We start from the raw sequence: 27066 nt of genomic DNA, 5'->3' as shown, positions 1-27066 counted from the left end.
AGAGAAGAAAATGGATTCAAGAACTAAATTTGCTTCCAAGAAGTGGGTAGGAAGTCGAGCTGTTATCATGGGTTAAAGAGAAGTTGTACTGAATAAAGAAAGAGGTATATTGAGAAAGTGTGGACTTAAAGAAACCAGGGAAATAGAAAGTTCACAATGTAAATAAATATCAGTTTCAATTTAAAAGCAAAAATTAAAGACAACAATGAAGAATGGGGATAGGAAGAATTTAGCTCTTAGGAAATTCCTGGTGATGTGAAGGAGTGCAGTTCAGTACAGTGATAAGAGTAGGGTCATAGTAAAGTGAAGATTGAAAGTAGAAAGAACGGGTTGCAGTCACAAACTTGCCATTTGAGAATTAACAATGTAACAATCTAGAAAAACAGATGGCTCCTGGATGGGTTATTAGGGTAAAATGAAAGGAATTTTTTTTCCAGGTTAAAATTTCCTTACTTTACCTTCCTGCCAGTTATTTTCTGTCCCTGTTCCAGAATTAAATTTATATGCAAGTAGTAAGATACATGTCATAATTACTGACACAGTTACAGAAAGGAGCCTATCTAAAAATTATATATCAATTATATTTATTATTCTATTTGTACATTCATGTAAATAAAGACTGTACTTTTGATTTTAAACAGATAATAGAAAAGTAGTAATGTGAATCTATAAAATCAGAATATTCAACTTTATAGCTTTAGTACAAAATGTTTATGCAGGTATGGTACTCTGTCTCATAAATTTGAGAATCTTTCCTGAGTTGATATGTATAAAGAAGCTATTTTAACACTTTAACTTCAGAATAATGAACTTCATTGGTTTGATTAATCAGAGTCTGGCAGATTAGGTATGAGGAAGTATGAAAAATTATCTTACTATCTCTTTCTCTGTACTGGGAAGATCTAGAAAAGTTTCATACATTAGATAAAGAGATGCCTCCCTACAAACTGACATCCTCCCAACTTGCCTTAAATTCCATGGTGATAGGAGTCTGAGGTCTCCTGAACAAACTAAGAGTGAATAAGTGATATATTGGAAATGGGGATAGGAAAGGCTACATAAATGTGGTTATATAGAATCTTATAGAATCTGAATTAATTTTAATAATTTCTTCCTAATTAAGTTTTTAAGAGAGTGAAATATTTTTCTGTTTTAATAATGCCCCTTGGAAGAGATTTTTATCTCAGACACATTTTTAGAGTATCATTGTAATTTTAGTTATCCATTCTGATTCAACCATTCCTATTGCTGCTGTGACAAAGTACCACAAACTTAAAACATCATAAATTTATTATGTTGAAGTTCTGAACATCAGAAGTCTGAATGGTTCCAGTGGACTGAACTCAAGGTGTGTTGGCAGGGCTACATTTCTTCTGGAGGCCCTATGATAGGATCCTTTCCATTTATTTTTTCTAGTTTCCTAAAGCTGCTTGGACTTCTTGGCTTGTGGCCGCTTCCTCCATCTTTAAAGGCAGCAGCATAGTGTCTTCCAACCTCTCTGTGACTGGCCCTCTTATAAGAATTTGTGGTTATAATCCAGGATAATTCCCCCATGTCAAGAAACTTAATATCTACAAAATCCCTTCTCCCATGTAAGGTATCATATTCACAAGGTTTGGACATTCCAGAGGTTTGGACATGGACCTCTTTGGGGTGGGGACATGTTTTTGCCTACCACACCCTCCTACAGTGAGGACCACTGTACACATAGGATGACGTCTGATCTGGCTCTGATGACATTGCCTCAGTGGGAAGAGTTGGGGTATAAGGGACTGGCATGGTTATTATAAGGAATAATAATTCATTTGTTCCTGCTACAGAAATCTCAAGTAAACTTTCAGGAGAGTTTTAATAAATTTTGATGCTAAAAATTTTAAACTAGTTTTGAAGGGCTATACTGCTGAGCTCTCTGGAGTCTTAATTGAAAAGAACAAAAGAGATCCAGAGTGTTCTAAAAGTTATCCGGGACCTCCTTCTGCCTTAGGACATCTTATTCGCCCTTTTCATAAGAGCTTTCTAGCTCATTCAAATAGAAGATTCTGTACAATTCCTTTATGGTTGTTTTTTTTCCTATCAGAGCTATGGGTTATAAACTGACACTAACCTAAAGTAATCCACATGTAAATAGGGATTCGTGTTTGGCTCTGCTCCTTCCCATTGCTGTTTTGGGCTTGGACATAGGAATGCAAAGGCTGTCAGCCTTCCCCAGTAAATGTAGGCACTCATATACAGATAGGGGACTTGCATGCAGATTTCATAGAACATTTATGTTTTCCAGTATAGGATGATTGTAGTATAGTAGAGTAGGTTTTTTTCCAACTCATTTTCCAGTATTCTATTACAACCACTGAATTGGCTCAACTATTAATCCTGTTATCCTAGCTCAAGGATATATGAGGAATTAGGCACCACTCCCAGATCCAGGTTTGGTAGATAGTTAAGGTAGTTCACCTACACCCATCACTGATAAAGGCTACTACTGCCTTGGAATTAGATCTTAGTCTTCTAGAACCAGGTTTGGTAGATAGTTAAGGTAGTTCACCTACACCCATCACTGATAAAGGCTACTACTGCCTTGGAATTAGATCTTAGTCTTCTAGAACTAACCATAACTTCCTCTCCTCAAAAAGTATTACACTGTGTAAATATATGCCTTGTTCTTTCAAAGGCTAACCAGTGACTTTCAGGTACAGAAATTTTTCTTAGATTTGAGTTTAGTCCCAGACTTACACATGACTTTCTGTGCTTACATTAATTGTCACCATCCTTATTAAGTAAATATGTACTCAAGAGAAATAAGGCAGAGCAATAAAGAAAAAGAAAGAAGTTTGTGTGGAATGTTTAGTAATGTACCCTAGGACATTTATGGTATTGACATAGACTGTCAGCAGCCCTTTCTGTTCCTTTCATTCCTCCCTTTTCTCACCTTCACTTCTCCTTCATTTTCCCTTCTCTTCCCTTCCCATTTCCCTTTCCTACCCTTTCTTCCCTTTTTTTATTAGCCAATACTGTAAAGATGTTCAACATTGTTTTTCTTTGTATTGTTCTAGAATGAAGTTTTTTATAACTAAGAATTTATAAACTAAGAATTCAACCTATTGTGAAATAATACTTCAAAAGAAATTGTATGAGCAGCTTAGAAGTAGAGTCTTTCTTTTAAATTTATCTTCTGTGTATTCTTATTTCAAAGTAGGCAGAAACTGGTTTTCATCCTTTTCCTTTTCCATTTTAGGACTTTTCTTTTCGGTAGAGATGGAAATCCAAATAAACGGAATGTGCACAATGAAACATCTATGCATTTGCTGTGTATGGGACCTCAAATTATGATATCTGAAGGAGCCCTTCATCCTCGCTTAGCTCGCCCTGCAGAAGATGATTTCAGAAGAGCAGATTGTCTGCAGATGATCTTAAGATGGAAAGGAGCAAAACTTGACCAAGGGGAATATGAGAGAGCAGCTATTGATGCTGTTGATAACAAAAAAAACACACCCCTGCACTATGCTGCTGCCTCAGGGATGAAAACTTGTGTAGAGGTAAAACTTGTTTTTTTAATAGTCTGCATGGTAAAATTTGTATATTGGTAATATATGATAATCAATGTTTGTTTTGAGTATCTTCAAAATTAATTAGCCCTTCCCCCACCTCCCACCCCTTTCTGTGGTTTTGAAAGATTCAGGATCCCTTTTGAATAAAGTCATCCCTTGTTTTAGGGAAAGATAAAACACAAGCCCACAAAAAGCTGACCTTGGGAATGAAATGTAATTAAAAATTTGCTAACATCCCTGAAGAGAACATTCATCAATTAACACTATCATATTGAGAGTAATAGTTTTAATAGAGATATATTCTACTTTTTAAATGATTTTTAGTAGCCAGTTTATAAAATTTATACATACTGGATATGTAAATCTTGGCGAGTAGGACTTATATTTAGAATTGATCACTTTTCCTAATCAAGGGATAAATACTAATGAATTCATTTATTGGGGTCTTTTAAAAAAACTTTTTTTTTACAGTGTGCTGTTTTTTCTGTTTACTCTGCATTAAAATGTTACTGAATACTATATTGTATTTTAATTTTTCCATAAAAATATTTCATATGTGTGTGTGTGTGTCTGTAATATCTAATAACAGGCCTAGGTAAAACAGCCATATAATATAGGACTTAACTAAGCTAAGAAGTCATTACTCTCTCTAGTGTCATCACTACTCTACATAGAACAGAACAGATTTTTCTCAGCTCTATTCATGTCAATCCATACGTAACTCATAAAAGTTCTTTTGTATAGATGCATTTAAGTATGAATGGAGAGCATTATATATAGACTGGATCACAGAGTATCTGCATTACCAAAAATGTAGACCTTTATTGGAAAGACACTGATCTTAATCAGATTAAAATATGTAGCTGAAAATCTAGTACTTCCTTGATTATTCATGTATATATACTTTATACTTCTAAATAAATATACCAAAAATATGAATGTTCTTCTTTCTTATGTTAAAAGATTACAGCTATTTATATGATTTCTTTATTATATCTGAAGTGTCAATTCTTTCAACTTCTAGAACCCTCCTGATCTTTTGTTTACTGCTATTATTTCTGATACTTGATCATCTTTTAGAGTTTTTGTCATTTCATCTCTTGGGTTTGTATTGCCTTTACTAACTAGTAAGCAGTCATTAACTTGAAACTGTTTCTTAATTGACGTTTTCAGACTCTGATTCACAGTATAGTAGAAGAGTGTCAGAGGATTTCAGTGGGGAGGGAGGCTATTGGCAGAATTCCTGAAGCTTTTATTAAAAATGAGCCTTCCTGTATATTTTTCTCTGCTCATCTCCTATGAAAGAATCCCTACTGCAGTGACTCACCATTACTTTTGTATTTTTAGTATTTCCTCATGAAACTAAGAGATCATAATGTGGTAGAAAGAGTGCTGATGGGTCAGCATCGTATTTCTCAAGTTAGACTAGAAAATAGCTTATTCATGATAGTAATGATAATGCTCTTATTTCACTGCTTAATGTCTTTGAGAATTCTCAATAATCATTGCTTTAGTAGTTATTGATTTTGAAGTATGTTTACAATGGCATGCCTCTAAAATTGTTCAGAAAAATTGAGTGTGATGTTTTTGCAAGCGTTTTTTTTTTTTTTTTTTTGCTCCATGAAGGAAATTGGTGCCAGGTTTATTCTAAACTATCTGACAGCTTGACGATTTGTTTGCTGTGAATGTGTCTGTGTGTGTTAACTGTTTTTGTCTATCAGTATATCAAATTTACTGTGTTTTCCAGTTCTAGTGCATAAAATAAACACATTGAAGTATATAATATATTATATAACTGTACTTAGAATATTAGTCTTCAGGTATCTTCTTGTGGTATCATACTTTGTTGAACCGAACAAGCTTAGACTTGTCATAAAGTTTACTATCATGAATAATTCAAATACTTTTTCTCTAAACTACTTTTTGTCTACATCACTGTTTTTAGACTTTGGCCATAAAAATAATAATTACAATAGCTAACATTTGTATAGTGTTTTCTAATTTTCATAGTGCTCATTAGTACTAAGTATTAATAAAAAAGGTTTGGGGTTTGGATAGAATAAAAGAATCTTATCAGATTTGTATTTCCTCATGAAACTAAGAGATCATAATGTGGTAGAAAGAGTGCTGGTTTCTAATCTGGTTCTCACCGTGACTATGTATAGGATTTTGAGTGAGTCACTCAGCCTCTCTGAGATTATCAGTTCCAAATTTCCAAGAGAAAACTATCATAGTTATCTCAGATGATCCCCTTTAATACTAATTTTCTGTTAATCTGCAATTGTAAAATATGCCCCATTTTCAGTGTCTAGCTTTCCGTGGTTAGCCTCTAAGGTTAAATTGGTTGTTTATTCCCTGGGTAAGTCCAATCTGTTTTTGTTTTTTTTTAAGGACTTATATGTATGGTAATATGTCTTCTCTAGTTCTTGATATTTTTCTCTCTGTATGTTATTTTACAGATAGAGTTGATAATGTCAGTTGACAATTTCAAATGTACATTTAATAATTTAAACGAAGTTTCCTATGGCTCATTTTTTTGGACCTTAGAAATGAAATATTTACTTTAAAACTTCCCCTTCTCCCTGTAATAATTATATTCAATAGTAAGCCAAATAGACACGTACAGACACACACACAACATAACATAAAAGCCTCTCAGTCATAGAGTTCTTTTGGGAACTCTGAGGTGTGAAGTGTCAGTGGCTATATATATAATAGGGCTATGGCCATGGAATATCTGGCCCCAAAGTTTCTAATGCAGTATTGCTGCCTAGTTGACTTCCTCATGTGAATGGTCCAACAGCCTCTCAAATTCAGCATTTCTAAAACTGTACTCAGTCTTTTCTCCCCACTAGCTCCTCCTCTTGACTGCTTTGCTTCTGTTAATGATGCTATTATTCTCCCTATATTTGGTCGTGATAACCTGGATTTACCTTTAACTGGGCTTTTGCTTGGTTGGTTTTGCTTTGTTTTGTTTTTTCATCAAACTCATAACCACTCATTTGCAGAATAGGGCTATTCCCTCTTTTTTGGCCAGCCCCTCTTTTTTCCATCTTTGTTGACTGCTCTCTAACACCAGGCACTTGTATTGAATCCTCTCTTTGGTGTATTTTTCAGAACTTCCTCAAGTAGGAGAATCTGGAGTTTCACAAATATTAATCATTCAAAGTTATTTGTGAGATAAAAGTAACACAGAAGAGTGGGCTGCAGTTGTTTGAAAATTGGAAATGCTTATGTTAAACATTTACCTAGGACAAACTAAAAATAAAGCTCCTCTAACTTCTCATATTTCAAAGGATTATTCCAAAGTCAGCAGAATTTTTTCTGTGAAAGCCCAAATGTTAAATATTTTGGGCAGCTGTCAACTCTGCCACTGTAACCTGAAAGCAGCCATCGGCAATATATACACAGATGAGCATAGCAAAGTTGCAATAAAAATTAGTTTATGGATGCTCCCACTTTAATTTCTTAAAATTTTCACATATTATGAAATAATCTTTTTTATCTTTTTCAGCCACTTAAAAAATGTAAAGATAGTTTTAGTTCATGGGCTGTACAGAAACAGGCAGCAGGCTGAATTTGGCACACGGGCCTTAGTTTGCTGGGACGCCTGCATTAAGCAAGCATTGGAGAAGACAGCAAAGATGAATGCACACTTCAGAAGCTTACTTTAAATATATAAATAACATCATCAAATATAGCAAGTCCTGTATACTTTAATCATACAAAGAACTTAAAAAATACGATGTAATGGATACCCACTGCCCCAAAGTGCTAACCCATTAAAACATAAATCTTATAAGAATTTAATATAATAAATAATACACTTTTCATTGCTGAAGGTTTTTGTCTTTCTACTTTGGAATAAAGATGGACTTTGGAGAGGAATGATGGGTTAGATCTATTAGCATGGCCCAATTAACACTCCAGTGATTTTTCTCCCCTTAGCAGACTTCATTGGAGCTAGCCTTGTGTTTAGGCCTCATTTTATTTATATCAGTGCTTTACCCATGATAGTGATTCAATAACTGGTTGATGTGATAGAGATTGTTGTTTTTATCAGTGTTTCACTCTTTGTGAAAAGCATTTTTTTAAATGAGTATTATCTTACATATTTCCCATGCTTCCCTCTCCTACTTGCTTAATCAAAGCTTTAAGTGTAGCTGCTTACTGTCAGATCAAATAGAGGTCACTAGAAAACTAAAGGTGGTTAAGTTACACTTTTCCCTTTATAGGACCTATTGACAGGTTGGCGGTTATCAGAACATTTCACACTTCATTGAAAAGCTGTAAAAACCATTCGTAGGTCAGACTGAACAGTTTTACTTAATTATATTGTGTTTTTAGTATCTGGAGTTTTAAAACTGTGAAAAGAATATAGAAATTGTAGTCCCAGCTTAACAAATGAGTAACTTAGCCAATCTCAGCCTGTTTTCTAATTTTTAATCAAGAGAGTTGTGATCTCATTGTTGCCTCCAAAATATTATGATGCTTAAGACTGTGTTAATTATTTAATTATTAATTTCTGTTTAGACTTTGAAGGGAAGGAAAAATCATTTTAATTTTACTTACCTGATAGATTTCTTGGGTAGTAGCTAAGATTTGATGGGTAAGATTTCAGTAAGTATTTGGATGAGGCTGCCCAAAACATGGCTCTCAGATCTATAGCATTGGTGACTCCTAGGAGCTTGTCATGAATACAAATTCTTATGTCCCTAGACCTCCAGACTCCAAATCAGACTCTATGGGGATAGACTTCAGGAATGTTTGAAGCAAGTTCACGTGGTTATTTGTTTGTATGTTAGAGTTTGAAAAGCACTGTCCTAGGTCTCAGACATATGCAGATTAAAGTATTTTGTGGAGGAATGGTTAGACAGATGACTTAAAATGAAGATAGAGACCATACCAAGAGAGACCATACCAAGAAGAATATGCTAAATGCCAATATCAAGAATTTGGGATTTATTTATAGAACATAAAGCCACTGAAAAATTTTGACTGGAAAAATGCTATTATGAAATAAGAGATTAGCCAAATGGTTATAATGTAGAGTAGATTTGAATAGGAATACTTCTTAAGCAATGTTTCTTAAAGCTGTGCTACACAAAGAATGGGCCACAGACTGGTGTTAGCACCAGTCATTTGGGAATATGTTGGAAATGCAGAATCTAAGGCCTCATCCCAGACCAACTGAATCTTAACCTGTAGTTTAACAAAGATTTCAAGGTGATTCATATTTACATTAAAGTTTGAGAAGCCCTAGCTTAAAGCATAGTCTGTGGGCCATCTACAATGGAATCACCTGTAAAGAGTACATGTATGTAATCCCAACCCAAATCTCCCTAATACGACTATTAAGCTACCAAGATGATTCGTACACAGTTTGAAAACCTTTGTTCTGAAACAGTGCTGGTAACTATGGCTGCACAAAGTTAATCTCATAGTGTAGAGCATACCTCAGGCCAATAAAACTGGAATTTCTGAGTGTGGACCCCACACACTAGTATTTTAAACTTCTCCAGATAATTCCAGTGTGTAGCCAAGGTTGAAAACTTACGTGCTAAGAATGACAGCAGTTAAGAGGTTATTGCACTAATTGTAGTGTAAGTTGATAGAGTTTGGATTTGTGTGGTGGTATTGGAAATGGAAAGAATAAGGCAGATGCAAAGGACATTGTGAAGACCTGGGGTAGAATTTGGTGACTTGTAGCTGATAACAAGAAAGCAAAGGAGTGAAAGGTTTAAAATGGGGAGGTTTTAAAATATTAATATTAACAGTGGTGAGCTCCCTTTGGATGATATAATTTTCTCTTTAACATGTTTTCTATAACAATCTGTTATATCTATGATTAGAGTTAAGTAAATTAACTTTATTTTTCAGTAAAATGAGCATGGTTTTGAACCTGGGTCACTTTGAAACCTGCTAAAAATGAATGGACATTTCTTAAGTGAGACATGATGAAGAAATTGACTGGAAAGAAAGAAAACTATATTGAGTTTTCATTTAGATGGGTGGAGACTGAAGTCTTATTAGCAACTGAGTAACTTAGCTAATCTTAGCCTGAAATGTTATTCAAGCTATTGAAAATAAGGACTAACTAGAAGTAAAGAGTATAGATTAAGCATTGAGTGTCTGCATAGAGTTGATAACCAAAAGCAAAATAAGGTATAGATGAGAAATCAAAGGAGAAGGCACTAAATTACAGTTAAAAATCACAGTGTTAGTTACAGTATCTATTTGGAGAATGCCTATTTAAAGGGAGAAGAATAAGAAGTGGCGAATGAAGGAAACAGAAGGAGTAGAGAAGAGAACCAAGATACAGTGTCATGAATACCAAGAGGAGAATTTCAACAAGTGGTCAGTCATGTGACATGCTGAAGAAAGATAAAGAAACTAGAAGACTGAGAAAGACTATTGGATTTGAGAGATATTAATCACTTTCAGGAATATTATATTAGTGAAATGGTCAGGGTAGAGGTCAGATTACTGAGAGTAATACAGTCATTTGCTGGGGAAGTACACAGACAGTGTTTGTCATTCAGTAATTTGAGAATTATGGCCAAGAAAGGAAGGTGTTAGGAAAGTAGAGAAAAGCAGAATTAAGATAGGTGACCCCTGTATCAGGAGCCAATCAAAAGTCAGTGTGAAGATGGAGAGAGTACTGTAATGCTCAAGGTCATAAGGAAACAAAGATGATAAAAAGGTCATTTTTCAGCTAGAGCACATGTTAAGAATCTTCTTTTTTTTTACATCTTCTCTCAAAGAGTATATAAGCCTCATTTTACAGATAAGGCTGTATGAACAGACTTAAAAAGAGGTTAAACGATCCAGAGTCAACAGCCATATAGATTACAGATCAAAGGGTGAGAGAGATTTGTCTTGAATACTAGGGACTGCCCTACTTCTGTTCCTCTGGGATTATGAACAGGAAGGAAGGCAAAATAGATGAATAGATGTGTTGAGATAGTGATATTTGGATATTTTCATTTTATGTGCCACCAAGTATATAAGATAGGCTAAAAAACACAATGAATAAAATACCCAGTCTTCCTTGTTTGAGAATGAGGAAAGTGATACTTAGAATGCTTTGATTGAAGCATTTAAAAACTACCTCTTTAGAACCAGTGTAACTCACTATTATATAAATACAAACACCAGCCTTTATTTAGCAACAGTTTAACAAATAATCTCCACCTAGTATATCTTTCACTTATTAGTGTCCCCAACATTATGCCCCAAAGATCAACAAGCTGAAATACTTTTTTTAAACTGATGTAGAGTTGGTATATAGTATTAAATTAGTTTCAGATGTACAATATAATGATTCAGCAATTACATACATTCTGAAGTGTGCTTGGCCACAATAAGTGTAGTTAGAATCTGTCAACATACAAAGATACTACAATTTTATTGACTACATTCTGTATGCTGCTGTGTTTTTTGTCCCAGAATTTATTTATCTTAGATTTGGAAGTTTGTACCTCTTTATCCCCTTTATCTATTTTGCCCTTTCACCCACCTCCCTCCCCTGTGGGAACCACCAGTTTGTTTTCTGTATATATAAGTCTATTTCTATTTTGTTTGTTCATTTGATGATTCCACATATAAATGAAATCATATGGTATTTGTGTTTCTCCCTCTGACGTATTTCACTTAGCATAATACCCTCTAGGTCGACCATGTTGTTACAAATAGCAAGATTTCATTCTTATAACTGAGTAGCTTTACATTGTGTGTGTGTGTGTGCATGTGTATATACCACATCTTCTTACTCCATTCACTTATCAGTGGACACTTAGGTTGCTTCCATATTTTGGCTACTGTAACTTACGCAGCAATAAACATAGGAGTACATATACCTTTTTGAATCCGTGATTTTGTTTTCTTTGGGTAAAATCCCAAAAGTGGAATTACTTGATTGTATGGTTCTTATATTTTCAATTTTTTAAGGAACCTCCATACTGTTTTAATACATTGGCTGTACCAGTTTACATTTTCAACAACAGTGCACAGTGGTTCTCTTTTCTCACATTCTCACCAACACTTGTGATTTCTTGTCTTGTTGGTATCAGTCATTCTGACCGATGTGAGGTGATAACCTCATTGTGGCTTTGTCTTGCATGATTAGTGATGTTGAGCATCTTTAGTGTGTTGGCCACATGTATGTCTTTGGGAAAATACCTGTTGAGGTCTTCTGCCCATTTTTAAATTGGATTACTTGGGTTTTTTTGGTGTTGAGTGATAGGAGTTCTTTTGGATATATTTTGGACACCAGTAGATCATTTACAAATATGTTTGCAAATAAATTCTTCCATTCATTAGGTTGCCTTTTCATTTATTTGATGGTTTCCTTTACAGTATAAAAACTTTTTAGTTTGACAAAGTCCCAGTGTTTATTTTTGGTTTTGTTTCCCTTGCCTGGAAAGACATATCCAGAAAAAAAACTGCTAATGCCTGTGTTCAAGAGTTTACAGTCTATGTTTTCTTTTAGGAGTCTTATGTCATCAGGTCTTACATTTCAGTCTTTAATCCATTTTGAGTTATTTTTGTGTATGACATATGACAGTAGTCTAGTTTTTACTCTTTTACATGTAACTATCCAGTTTTCCCAACACCATTTATTAAAGAGACTGTCCTTTCTGCATTGCATATTCTTGTCTCATTTGTTGTCAATTAATTGATCATCTAAGTGTGAGTTTATTTCTGAGCTCTCTATTCTATTTCATTCACATGTCTCTCTTTTTGGGTGACTGTACTAAACTGTTTTGATTATTATAGCTTTGTAGTATAGCTTGAAATCAGGGGGCATAATACCTCCAGCTTTCTTCTTTTCCAGTATTGCAATGGCTATTTGGGTCTGTTGTAGTTCTTCACAAATTTTAGGATTATTTGTTTTGATAGGCATTTTGTTGAATCTGTAGATTGCTTGTGGCAGTTGGGCCATTTTAACAATATTAATTATCCCAGTCCATGAATAGTACAGTATATCTCTCCATTTATTTGTGTCTTCAGTTTCTTTAATCAGTGTCTTACAGTTTTCAGAATACAGGCCTTTCCCCTCCTTTGTTATATTTCTTCCTAGATTACTTTTGATGAAATTATAAGTGGGATTGTTTTCTGAATTTCTGTTTCTGCTAGTTTGTCATTGGTGTATAGAAACGCAACAGATTTCCCTGTATCAATTTTGTATACTGCAACTTCACCAAATTCATTTAATAGTTCAATAGTTTTTTGGTGGAGTCTTTATGATTTTCTGTTCATAGTGTAATGTCATCTGCAAATAATGACAATTTTACTTCTTTCCCAATTTCTATGCCTTTTACTTCTTTTTCTTGTCTGATTGCTAGGCTTGAACTTCCAGTACTATGTTGAATAAGAGTGGAGAAAGTGGACATCCTTATCTTGTTCCTAATCTTAGAGGAAAAGCTTTCAGCTTTTCACCACTGAGTATGATGTGAGCCATGAGTTTGTCATACATAGGCTTTATTACGTTGAGGTATGTTCCCTCTATACCCTCTTTGTTGAGAGTTTTTATCATGAATGGATGTTGAATTTTGTCATATGCTTTTTCAGCATCTCTTAAAATAACCACATGGTTTTTATCCTTCCTTTTGTTAATGTGGTGTATCACATTGATTTGCAGATATTGAACTATTATTGCATCTGTGGATTAAATCCCGCTTGGTTGAGGTGCTGATCCTTTCAATGTACTTTTTAATTTGGTTTGCTTATATCTTGTTGAGGATTTTTGCCTATGTGCATCAGGGATATTGTCTATAAATTTATTTTTTGCAATGTCTTTGGTTTTGGTATCAGGGTGATGCTAGCTTTGTAGAATAAATGTGAAAGTTTTCCTTCCTGTTCAATTTTTTGGAATAGTTTAAGAAGGATTGGTATTAACTTTTCTCTAAAAGTTAGATAGAATTGTCCTGCAAAGCCTTATGGTTCTGGACTTTTGTTTGTTGTGAGTTTTATTATTACCACTTGAATTTCATTACTAATAATTGGTTTGTTCAGATTTTCTGTTTCTTGTTCAGTCTTGGAAGATTGCGTATTTCTAGGAATTTATTTATATTCTAGGCTGTCCAGTTTGGTGGCATGTGAATTTTTTATAGTAATCTCTTAGAATATTTTCTGTTTCTGTAGTGTTAGTTGTAATTATTCTTTCATTTCTGATTTTACTTATTTGAATCCTCTTTTTTTTCTTGATGAGTCTGGCTAAAGGCTTATTTATTTTTTTACCTTTTTTAGGAACCAGCTCTTTATTCCATTGATCTTCTGTTTTTTTGTTTGTTTGTTTGTTTGTTTCAGTTTCTGTTTAGTTTATTTCCACTCTGATCTTTATTATTTCCTTCCTTCTACCAACTTTGGGCTGTTTGTTCCTCTTTTCCTAGCTCCTTTAGGTGTAAGGTTAGACTGTTTATTTGAGATTGTTCTTATTTCATGAGGTAAACCTATATGCTATAAACATCCTTCTTAGAACTGCTTTGGCTGCATTCCAAAGATTTTGAACTACTGTATTTCTGTTTCCATTGGTCTCCAGGTATTTTTTTATTTCCTCTTTGATTTCTTCATTAACCCATTGCTTGTTTAGAAGCATATTATTTAGCCTACATGTATTTGTAGGGTTTTTTTTTTCAGTTTTTTTTTTTTCTTATAATTGATTTCTAGTTTGAAATACTTTTTAAAAAAGCACTCCTTTGAAATTGGGGATCAACAGAGGTGAGGCTTAGAACCTCACCCCCCCTGTTTTGAGAGAAATCTTCTGCATCCGTGGATGTTTTGCCCTTGTCTAGCTTGGATTAATACTTAGTCTATAGGCACACACCTGATCATCTACATTTGCCCTCTTACAGCACTAAACTATGTTTTCTACCTTTATCTTGCATCTACCTACCACTTCAGCATTTTATTTAAAAAATAATAATAATAATAATAAGGGAGAAATGTGGGACTCACATATAAATCAAGTATAAAAATCAAACGAATAATCATAATTGACCTGATTGTTTATAGTTCATGATGCATGATCAAAACTGAAAGTTTCTGTGATGACTGCCCTTGCACTATTCACCATGTAAGAACTTATTCACTATGTAAGAACTTGTTCACCATGTAAAAACTTGTTCGTTATGCTTCAGAAGATTGGAGACTGTTGAGAATTAGGCTTGGGGTTGATTAATGATTGTGCATTGAGTCCCCTATACAGAATTTTATTGTTGGTAAAAACCATATGATCAATAAATATGAGAGATGCCCTCTCAAAAAAAAAAAAGTGCTCCTTTAACATCAGGCAGCACTGCTGTTTAGTCTACCTCTATGCCAAAGGTAGCAAACATGCTCATTTTCCTTGCCAAGATAGATGCTACAAACATGGACCTTCCATTCCATCACTGATGATGAGTTTCTCTGCAGATACCAATTACAGTAGTGAGATACAGGTCTTTGTGGTTCCTTCACCCCTACTCCAGTCAAACTCATTTAGGGATTCCTGGCAGACAGATTACCCACCAAGGCAAGAAATCTCACCCAAATTCCAAAATTGGTCCGCAGTGACTCTGAACAATTAATTCTCACACATCCCTTCTCCACACACCCAATTTTTTTTAAACTCCAAGGAATGTAGCCTACACTCTTGCCATGTCATTTTAAGGTTTCTCCTACCAAGATTCTGTAATAGAACAACCTCTTAAATTTTGCTTTTTTTTTTTTTTTTTTTTTTTTTTTTTGTTAAAGGCTGGGGCATTAAGCTAATTCATCTTGTTTGCTCATATTTAGATTCTCTTTTGTAGCAATATCTGTTATGAAAGTAAATATGGCTTTGAAAACTATCCCAGTGTGCATTTTAAAAGACATTTTCTACTAACCTAATAGAGAACCAAAGAATAAAGTTAGCTCTCTTAGTTCTGTGGCAGTCAAATAATTTATTTTGTGTTTAGTGTTAGATAATATGAGAAGCACAAAGACTAAGAACTATAGACCCTGCTGTAGTTATAAGTCTGTGCAGTTACAAGTTCCTGGTGTTGAGTAGATCAGGTAATCTAAATACAAATTCCCCCAACTACATAAGTCATATTCTAGGGTCATTGCTTGTTAAGTCTTTATGTGTGTAAGAATCTCTGGGAGATCAGAAATAGATTCTGATTCAGAAACCTGGAATGGGAGGGGGTTGGGTGGTAAATGTGGAGGTTCAACATTTCTGATAAGCTCCCAGGTGATACTGCTGGACCCCAAACCACACTTTGACTAAAAAGGTTCAAGGTAGCAGTTGATATGACTTTGCTCTTAGGCTCCAAAGCATGACTGTATCCTATAAAACAGCTTCATTATAGGCTGTCTTTTAGGGTTATCCTAGATTATGGCCCTCAGTGCATTCATGTCCTTCCTAATCTCTGCAGAATAATGGGGAAACTTGACCTATAACTCTTAGTAACAATGTATTTAACTTCTGCAAAACCAGCAGAAACCTCAACTTGTTCATAGTGACTGCTTAGAATGATGCTTAGCAAATACTCTTTCTGTAACAGGCTGATATACAGGGTAAATATTTAAGCTTTGTGGCCAGAAGTCTATGATTCATATTCTTCTAGATTTATTTGTTTACTTGTTTTTACAATTAAAAAATTTTTTCAACCATTTAATCTCTGAGGCATACTCTTGGCCTTGGCAAGAAGCTGAAGTCATGTTCACTGGGTTTGTCCAGTTAGCCCATGGCTTCTAGGTTTGGCATTGCTAGAAGTCTCTTATTATGTCAGGTCTCTTGAGGTGTCGATAGAGGAACCATAAGATGATTCCAGTTCCAAAAGCAATAAAGGAACTTTACAAAAACATCTATGTGTTTGTTGGAGGGAAGATAAAATTATTTAGAAGAAAATGAGAAGAACCAATCATTTTTATTAACCCCCATACAAAACAAAAACGTCTAAGAAGTATACACATTTAGAACATACATAAGATCTGAACAGAACGTTAATGGTGGACCCAGAATGCATTGACTTCCTTAACCTATGTCATTAACCTTTTCTCTATGTCAGTACAATATCCAGTCGTGGTTAAGAACTTGTCAAACCTGTATCTGAATCCCAGTTCTGCTGCTTACTGATTATGTAACTTTGGTTAACTTACTTAACTTTTCTGAGGTATCATAATATCCCTGTGGCATGGGGTGCTTCATACTAAATAAAAATGTGTATTTGAAGTACTTAGTGTAGTACTTCACACTTAGAAAACAACCACTAAATGGTGGCTGTTACTGTTATTATGGTCATGACTGTATCCTATAAAATAGCTTCATTATAGGCTGTCCTTTAGGGCCCTTATGGCATTCATGTCCTTCCTAATCTCTCTGCAGAAATAATGGGGAAAATTGACATACAGCTCTTATTTAGTAACAACATATTTAACTTTTGCAAAACCAGCAGAAATCTCAATAGTAAACAAGTCAAGTCACTATTACAGGTATTTTGAAGGTCAGATTTCTTTGTGAAAAATCATACCTTTAAAAATGGATTGATAGAATAGCTTCTTAACTTGGCTATCAATAGCTGTTTCCATCACCCTTTGAGGAATATTGAAGACAGTTTTTGCTTCAGTGCCCTGTTCATCCTAATTTTATTTCATCATTTGACTGGATAATGAATGATACAAATTGAAACTATTGTTTGTCATGTCAGGATATCCAGGTATGTATTATTAGTGGTTACAGTAATAATATCACCAGTGCCCTTCTTGTTTAAGAAAGATTTATAGAAATTTATAAAATTTAATGCACTGCATGACTATAACATCTTTTAATTTTAGGTAATACTTTTTATTTTTGGTTCACACAGAATGCTTGATTTCTTCTTAAAGTTTAAAGAATTGGTTTTTGGTAGCTGTTTTTACCCAAAGGAAGTTATCTTAATACTAATAAACAAAAATTGTAATCCTAAAATCAGAAGCCACTGGTGTCTAAATAACTTCTTCTCTCATTTCAAGTACATACTGTTACATATTTGTTGTGCTTTATTATATTTTCAATTTTTAAAAATATGTAGCATTAAATAACTTGTCACTTAAGTCTATGGTTGGAAGTTTTTGAGAAAATTGTTCTTTAGCTTTTAGTAAAACATGGAGGAGACTTGTTTGCTGAAAATGAGAATAAAGATACTCCTTGTGATTGTGCTGAAAAGCAACACCACAAAGATTTGGCCCTCAATCTGGAATCTCAAATGGTATTCTCACAAGATCCTGAAGCCGAAGAAATAGAAGCTGAATATGCTGCATTAGACAAAAGAGAGGTAAGATTTTTGTTAATAAAACATGATACAAGTTTTTTTTTTATCGTTAATGTACAATTACTTGAACAACATTATGGTTACTAGACTCCTCCCATTATCAAGACCCCACCACATACCCCATTACAGTCACTGTCCATCAGTGTAGTAAGATGCTATAGAATCACTACTTGTCTTTTCTGTATATACTGCCTTTCCCGTGTCCCCCCCTGCTACATTATGTGTGCTAATCCTAATGCCCCATTTTCCCCATTATTCCTCCCTTCCCACCTATCCTCCCCAGTGCCATGCCCTTTGGTAACTGTTAGTCCATTCTTGGATTCTGTGAGTCTGCTGCTGTTTTGTTCTTTCAGTTTTTTCTTTGTTCTTTACTCCACAGATAAGTGAAATCGTTTGATACTTGTTTTTCTCTGCCTGGCTTATTTCACTGAGCATAATACCCTCTAGCTCCATCCATGTTGTTGTAAATGATAGGATTTGTTTTCTTCTTATGGCTGAATAATATTCCATTGTGTTTATGGACCACATCTTCTTTATCCATTCATCTACTGATGGACACTTAGGTTGCTTCCATTTCTTGGCTATTGTAAATAGTGCTGTGGGTACATATGTCTTTTTTAAATTGGGCTGCTGCATTCTTAGGGTAAATTCCTAGGAGTGGAATTCCTAATTCAAATGGTATTTCTATTCTGATTTTTTTAAGAAACCTCCATACTGCTTTCCACAATGGTTGAACTAGTTTACATTCCCACCAGCAGTGTAGGAGGGTTCCCCTTTCTCCACAACCTCACCAACATTTGGTGTTGTTTGTCTTTTGGATGGTAGCCATCCTAACTGGTGGGAGGTGATATGTCATTGTGGTTTTAATTTGCATTTCTCTGATGATTAGCGATGTGGAGCATCTTTTCATGTGCCTGTCGGCCATCTGAAATTCCTCTTTGGAGAAGTGTCTGTTGAGCTCCTCTGCCCATTTTTTAATTGGATTATTTGCTCTTTGTTTGTTGAGGTGCGTGAGCTCTTTATATATTTTGGATGTCAACCCCTTAATCGGATGTGTCATTTATGCATATATTCTCCCATACTGTAGGATGACTTTTTTTTTCTACTGGTGGTATCCTTTGCTGTACAGAAGCTTTTTAGTTTGATATAGTCCCACTTGTTCATTGTTGCTTTTGTTTCCCTTGCCTGGGGAGATATGTTCATGAAGAAGTTGCTCATGTTTATGTCCAAGAGATTTTTGCCTATATTTTTTTCTAAGAGTTTTATGTTTTCATGACTTACATTCAGGTCTTTGACCCATTTTGAGTTTTCTTTTGTATAGGGGGTTAGACAATACCCAGTTTCATTTTCTTACATGTTGCTGACCAGTTTTGCCAACCCCAGCTTTTGAAGAGGCTGTCATTTCTCCAATGTATATCCATGGCTTCTTTATCATATATTAATTGACCATATATGTTTGGTCTCTATTCTGTTTCACTGGTCTATGGGTCTGTTCTTGTGCCAGTACCAAATTGTCTTGATTACTGTAGCTTTGTAGTAGAACTTGAAGTCAGGGAGCGTAATTCCGCCTGCTTTATTCTTCCTTCTCAGGATTACTTTGGCTATTCAGGGTCTTTTGTCAGTCCATATGAATTTTAGAACTGTTTGCTCTAGTTTATTGAAGAATGCTGTAGGTATTTTGATAAAGATTGCATTGAATCTGTAGATTGCTTTAGGCAGGATGGCCATTTTGAAAATATTAATTCTTCCTACCCAAGAGCATGGGATGAATTTCCATTTATTAGTGTCCTCTTTAATTTCTCTTCAGAGTGTCTTGTAGTTTTCAGGGTATAGGCCTTTCACTTCCTTGGTTAGGTTTATTCCTAGGTATTTTATTCTTTTTGATGCAATTGTGAATGGAATTGTTTTCCTGATTTCTCTTTCTGCTAGTTCATCATTTGTGTATAGGAATGCAACAGATTTCTGTTTATTAATTTTGTATTCTGCAACTTTACTGAATTCAGTTATTAGTTCTAGTATTTTTGGAGTGGGTTCTTTAGGATTTGTTATGTACAATATCATGTCATCTGCAAACAGTGACAGTTTAACTTCTTCCTTACCAATCTGGATGCATTTTAGTTCTTTGTGTTGTCTGATTGTCGTGGTTAGGACCTCCAGTACTATGTTGAATAGAAGTGGGGAGAGTGGGCATCCTTGTCTTGTTCCTCATCTTAGGTGAAAAGTTTTCAGCTTCTCACTGTTAAGTAGAATGTTGGCTGTGGGTTTGTCATATATGGCCTTTATTATGTTGAGGTACTTGCCCTCTATACCCATTTTGTTGAGAGTTTTTATCATGAATGTATGTTGAATTTTATTGAATGCTTTTTCAGCATCTATGGAGATGATCATGTGGTTTTTATCCTTCTTTTTGTTACAGCTATTTCTTAAGTAAGGAAATTATAAATAAATTATTTTCCTCCCAAAAGGATTCTGATTTCTCAGTGTTCAGTGCTAACCTGACTTACATAAAAGTCCAAAAGGATTTATGTAACTATGGTTTATGTATGTTCAGAAAAATAATCATACTGCTTAATTTTTCCCATGGATTCCCAACAGTTAGTGAGCTTCTATATTCTCCAGATGGCCAAAGGAACTGAATTTCTTGAAATGAGATGGTTTGCATTTCTTGATCATTTCGTTTGTTTAGTTGGGTTATTCTGTAGGCGTGTTTATTCAGATTAAGTGCACATAGAGAGAGGGCCAGTGTCTTAAGACATCCTGAACATTTTAATGTGGTTGTTGAATTCCCACAGTAACCATGAGTGGCAGTTATGTTCCTTATTTTTTTTTTTTTGAGAGGGCATCTCTCATATTTATTGATCAAATGGTTGTTAACAACAATAAAATTCTGTATAGGCGGTCAATGCTCAATGTACAATCATTAATCCATCTCAAGCCTAATTCTCGTCAGTCTCCAATCTTCTGAAGCATAACAAACAAGTTCTTACATGGTGAACGAATTCTTACATAGTGAATAAATTCTTACATGGTGAACAGTACAAGGGCATTCATCACAGAAACTTTCGGTTTTGATCACGCATTATGAACTATAAACAATCAGGTCAAATATGAATATTTGTTTGATTTTTATACTTGATTTATATGTGGATCCCACATTTCTCCCTTTATTATTATTATTATTTTTATTTTTAATAAAATGCTGAAGTGGTAGTTAGATGCAAGATAAAGGTAGAAAACATAGTTTAGTGCTATAAGAGGGCAAATGTAGATGATCAGGTCTGTGCCTATGGACTAGGTATTAATCCAAGCTAGACAAGGGCAGCAAAACATCCACGGATGCAGAAGATTTCTCTCAAAACAGGGGGGGTGAGGTTCTAAGCCTCACCTCTGTTGATCCCCAATTTCTCACCTGATGGCCCCCCTGCCTTGTTTTTTTTAATGAGAAAGATAAACCAGAAAATAGTTGAATAATGTATCAGGATCAGTCTGAGCCAGATCTGATTCTTCTGACTGGAGATCTAATCTACTGTTTATTACACCGCCTATCTTTTGACAATCCTTGATCTTGAGTCAGAACATAGAAATGATTAGTGTATTAATGAATATAATAATTTAATCAAGACAATATTTTAGCAATCATATTCTAGATACAATGTTGATGTGATTAACTGGAAATACTTTTATGACTATATTTAGGCTTTTCTCCAAGATGCTATCTAAATTTATAATTAGAAAATAGTAGTATTCATTATTGATAGATTTAAGATCTAAGTAAATTTAGTACAGTAAACTGTTAAGAAAATGTTACAGAGTAGTTTGTTACTAATTTTATAGAAAAATACTATGCATTGGAAGAAGATTAAAGCATACCAAAATTATAATTGTGGTTATAGATCATTTTCTTTATTATTTTTTTTCTATTTTCATGTATTTTCTAAAATTTATAATGAATATTGCTAACAAATGTAGGAAATTTCCTCTTCCCTTACTCTCCCCCTTATGGTGATTGGTTCTTGTGTGTGCTACCAGACTTAAGCAAACATGTTTACATATGGAATTTTTAATTCAAAAGTAAGATCATATGTACATTAAGTTCTACTAAAATGTTTTTTCAACTTAACAAAATATCAGGAAAATCTTTCCTAAGTCAGAGCTTGTGATCTATGTATTAACTTACTGATGAATATTTAAATAATTCAGATATTTTTTGCCATTAAGAACAAAGCTAAAGTGAGTTTTACTTGTTACATATCTCTTTATCCAGTTTTGTCATTATTTTGGTTAAAATCGTGGATCTGAAGCTAGTCTGGATTTGTGTCTTGACTTCCACAACTTACTTTGTAACCGTGAACAATTACTCTAACATTTACTGTTTCAGTTTCTTCTTCCTTAAAGTGTAGTTAATAATGGTGCTTACTGCACAGGGTTAAAGGCATCCTTAAATGAATTAACATATATGTAGATACTTAAAACAGTGCCTGACTCATTATAAGAGCTATCTGAGTGTCTGCTTTTATAATTGTGATCATCATCTCATCATTGTTACTGCATTTATATACAGATTTTTAAGTATATGCTCTATGACTGTAGAAATTGGTTGGATGGATCATGAGATATATACATTTTATATTTTAATAGAAGCTATTAAACTGTCCTAAAGGACTGTATCAATTTACTCTGCTTCAAGTAGCATATTACAGAATTATTTTCCTTACATTCTTGCTAGCATTGGTTATTGTCAGTATTTTTATTTTTGCCAGTTTGGACAAAGAAACAGTACCTTTTTAAAGGTATTTCTTTGATTATTTTGTGAACTGATTATTCATTTGCTTTTTATCTATGGATCTTTTATGCATTCTTAATGCATCCCAAGAGAACTTTGTCTACTTTTTCTGTATCCTAAGTTTTTCACTTTTAGAATATTCAGAGATGTAAGTTTTTCTTGTATTATGGCTTCTGAATCTGTCATGCCAACGTTAAAATCATATGTCCCTATTTTTTTTCTAATTTTGTAGTTTTGTTTTGAATCAATATTGGAATTATTTTTGTTTACCTACTATTTAATGTAAAGAACAATACTTTAATACTTACGTACAATGTTTATCGCAGCACTATTCACTATAAGCAAAAGTTGAAAGCAACCCAAATGTCTGTCAGCAGATGAATGGAATGAATGGATAAATAAAATGTGCGGTATACACAATGAAATATTACTCAACCATAAAAAGGAATGGAGTACCAATACAAGCTACAGTATGGATCAGTCTCCAAAATGTTGTGCTTTTAGGCAACACAAAGTCACCTGTTGAATAATATGAAAATATTCCACTTATGTGAAATTTCCAGAATAGATAAATCCATAGAGACAGAATATACATTAGTGGTTGGTTGCCTGGGAGATAGAAGGAATAGGGAGTGATTACTTAATGGGTGGGATTTTTCCTTAGTGGTAATGAGAATGTTTTGGATCTAGATACAAGTGGTAGTTGTACAACATTGTGAACGCACTATAGAGCACTGAATTTTAAACTTTAAAATGCTTAATTTTAAGTTATGTCAGTTTCATAACAATTTCAATAAATAAAGAACAGTGCTTTCTTTAAACTTCATTTGTGTACCTTCTAATTTGACCCTGATCAACTTTTGGATTATTCTGCCTATGTTAGTAGTTTTCCATTGCATAGCCTTCTATATAATTGTATTACACTACATAATTGGATACTTTTAAAATTTTATGTTCCCAAGGTGAAGAGTTTATTTTAGCTAAGTTTCTTGATTGAGTTAATATCTGGACAGTGTATAATACTCTATCTCTAGAATTTCTTCTTGACACATTTTAATTTAGTCCTTTCCTGATTAGTTTATAAATGGATAAAATCCACTTCATCCCATCATTCAACAAAGCGGAGTGACTACTCTGCCAGCACTATTTTAGGAGCCTGGAGTTTTAGTGAGGAACAAAGATAAGCCCTTGCCCTCTAGATGCTTGTATTCCAGCATGGATAGAAAAATGCACACAAATTAGTTTAAAAAGTAAATGAACACAATTTCTAAGGGTGGCAACTGCTATGAAGAAATAAAAAGATGTATTCTAGTGATGGCTGGGAAGAGTGCATTTAATTTATCTAAACCCCCAAAGAAATAACAGAGCAACTGTAATTATTGGGCCTACTAGGGGTCAGGCTGTATAGTAGTACATTTGTATGACTACATCTCAGTAAATGAAAGAAAAACTGAGTGGCATGCTACTATGAAAGCCATCAAAAAAAACCCTTGCCCCCCTTCTCTCCTAGCCTGTTAATTCAAGAAGACTCCAGGCTCTTTTTCTGGCAGGGAAACCTGTGCTGAATTACCTTAGCTGGCTTCCCTGGTTAGTAGGTTTAACTTAACTCTGCAGGGGCATTTGCCTTCCCCTTAGGTCAAAATACAGATCTGGTAGCCTAAATCTTGATCGCCAGAAGAGAACAGCTGAGTAAAGGAGAGGGGAAACTGAAACAAAGGGAAGGGTCCCATAACCCTAAAGACATTCTCTAGCTATTCTTTACCCTCTCTCTCCCAGGCTAATAAGCTCGTGGATAAGATAATGAGAGATTGATGTCAAGAGAAATTGGAAATAGTCTCTCCTTTCCCTAAGCATCTTTCACATCTTGTAAAATTTAAGTTATTGATGTATTTGGGATATATTTTTCATTTTTTTACTAATGAACATAGTTTACCTATGTAATCAGGAGGAAAAGTATTTTTCATTGTGGGGGAAAAACATACTTTTTTCATAACTCCTTTAACATAGTCTTTTCTGAGGTAATTTTTGAAGATACTATCACTTTATACATGATATTAAAATGGTACAGTTTCTATGTTGGACTCTTTCCCATTTCCTTAGTGCTATTTTAGTAGCAATAGTATGCACTGATGCAAAAGAGACACTTTTATTCACTGTTCCTTTTTAAATTAGTTTCCTTTTTCTTTGTATCAGTACTGACTGCTTTGAAGGTTATTGCTGGTTTGTGTTTGATCTGAAAATAGAAGCAGTTTTTCTTTACAACAGTAAAGAGAAAGGCACCTTCATTTTAATCTTTCCTGCAGAAGAGAGGGCTAGCAATTTATTGAAATGTTTCACATGGTCTAATTATAGTTGTATTGCAGAGATTCAGAATGAATATGTTACATGTTCATGAAAGCAGTATGTCCTTTCTCCTTCAAGGACTATTTTTCTAACAGAGTAACCTATTTAAACTTAAAATTGCATTTTTTTTAAAACTTAATCTATGTTGATTGCTTTATATTACCCCTTTCTTAATATATCTAAAATCACATCTGATTTGGCTCAAACATAAATGAGGTGGAATAATAGCTAATCTGAAAAAGAACATTTAGGAAATAACCAGGAAATATTAAGTTGCCACCACTGGGGATATCAATAAATATTCACTCTCACTGCTAAGGCAGAAAAAAGTACTTGGAGTTCCAAGTCTGAACTTGGAACACATTTTCTAAAAGTAATGTTATACAGAATGTAAAATTTAACCATAAAAGGATGTGTTAGGCGATGGGGTGGAGATTTTAAAAAATAAAATGTGTCAGGTTTTTGCAGGGGAAAGTGGTTCATAAATTAGCTTAAGAGCTGACTGTACATGGTGACTTGGGGGACTTTTTAAGGATAGTTTGGATTAAGTTGTAATCATTTCTTTCTTTTTTAGTTAATGTTATCCCTATATAGAATAGTTTAAATTTTCATTTCTTTGGTTAAGTTCATAGGACATCTGTATATGAAGAGATTCATGGCAGTATAGCAAAATGCACATATAGGTGCGTAGGCTGTTAACGCGTGATATGAATAGATTTAACGTAAATCTTCACCACCATTTTTACCAGGAATAGCACTATAGACTGACTGTGTGTTCTACTACTACTGAAAGCTCTTTAATATCCCAGTTATTTTTCTTTGATTTTTTTAAATTTCTTTTCTTCGAAACATGCTTTTTATAAAAAGCAGAATGAAATTTGAAAATATTCATTATTCCACTACTACTTATAAATAATGCTTGCAACATTTTGTAGAACCACCTTCCATTTTTCATCACTGTAATATCATATATTTTATATCCTGTAGGGTTTTTATTTTCCTTAACACTTCTTGATATTTACAGATTCATCAGGGAAATCATTTTGCATGACCACTGACTGTTCTAACATACAGATGTCCTGTAACTCCTTCATGTATATTTTAGTTACTTGCATTTTGTCACTTTCATAAATAACACTGCAAGTGACCAATTAAGTCAACATTTGTGATTATACCTAAGGATAGATTCCTACAAGTAAAATTATTGGGTCAAATATGAATGTTTTAAAGCTCATGATATATGATGCTTGGTTGTTAAATATTTTTTATTTTTACCCACAGTGTATCAGAGGGCTATCTCACTGTAACCTTACCAATATTGAGTTGTTTTTTTTTTAAATCTGGGCTGATTTTCTGGGTAAAGAGTTTGTATCTTTAAGAATGTTTATGCTTTTAGAACTTTTGGTTGTTTTAATTTACTGATTGTCACAATTCCTTGTATATTAAAAGTAATACAATTTTTATGTTGAAATCTTGGCCAGTTTTTATGCAGTCAGATCTGTCAGCCTTTTCTGTCATAAATATTATCATTGTTTGTATATGCATTCCTGCCAGAAGGCATCAGGAAACTTATGTCAACTGAGAAAAATGGTCCCTGGTGAATAAAGTCCCAATTGTGGGATTAAGTAAGAACTGATTAAATGGTTTCTGTGATACCAAAAAAAAAAAGCAGGAAATAAAAATAACATCTAAATTCTAAAATACTTGTAAATGCATGAGGTTTGCTAACTGCTCAGAACTCTCTGGAGACTGATAAAGATGCCACCAAAGGACATCCTAATGGTTGTTACTCAGTAATTTTACTGCTTTGGCCTTTAGGTCTATGCTCACTGCAGTAAGTTGTTAACATCTGTTTAAAAGAAATAGATATGCATATCAATAGTAAAAACACAATATTGGATAATAATAAAAGCAAATTGCTAAATGATATATATATAATGTTATCCATAATATGACAGCTGTAAATCAAATTCATGATGATTGCCATAGGCAAGGATGAGGGAAGTTAGAGAAATGTAATTGGGAAAACATGTCACAGGTTATTTAAACTTTTACAGTAGTTCCCCCTTATTTGTGGTTTTGATTTCCATAGTTTCATTTACCCATAGTCAACTGAAGT

General features: G+C 34.0%; 1 protein-coding gene across 6 annotated transcripts in view; it reads left to right on the top strand.

Moving 5' to 3' along the window:
- Positions 1-27066, top strand: part of ANKIB1 (ankyrin repeat and IBR domain containing 1) — a 162541-nt gene that overhangs the window by 76358 nt on the left and 59117 nt on the right. For 5 of the 6 annotated variants that reach the window (XM_037019878.2, XM_037019877.2, XM_037019879.2 and 2 more), the window contains exons 3-4: positions 3233-3533; positions 17642-17824. In XM_037019878.2, coding sequence (XP_036875773.2) covers positions 3233-3533; positions 17642-17824 — 484 coding nt within the window. The remainder of the gene's footprint in view (positions 1-3232; positions 3534-17641; positions 17825-27066) is intronic. The other variant, XM_073238842.1, reaches the window with a different exon arrangement.

The sequence above is a fragment of the Manis javanica genome, chromosome 6 (genome assembly GCF_040802235.1).
Source record: "Manis javanica isolate MJ-LG chromosome 6, MJ_LKY, whole genome shotgun sequence".
Lineage (NCBI taxonomy): Eukaryota > Metazoa > Chordata > Mammalia > Pholidota > Manidae > Manis > Manis javanica.
Note: the sequence above shows the minus strand (reverse complement) of the source record. Positions and strands in the feature narration are given on the sequence as shown.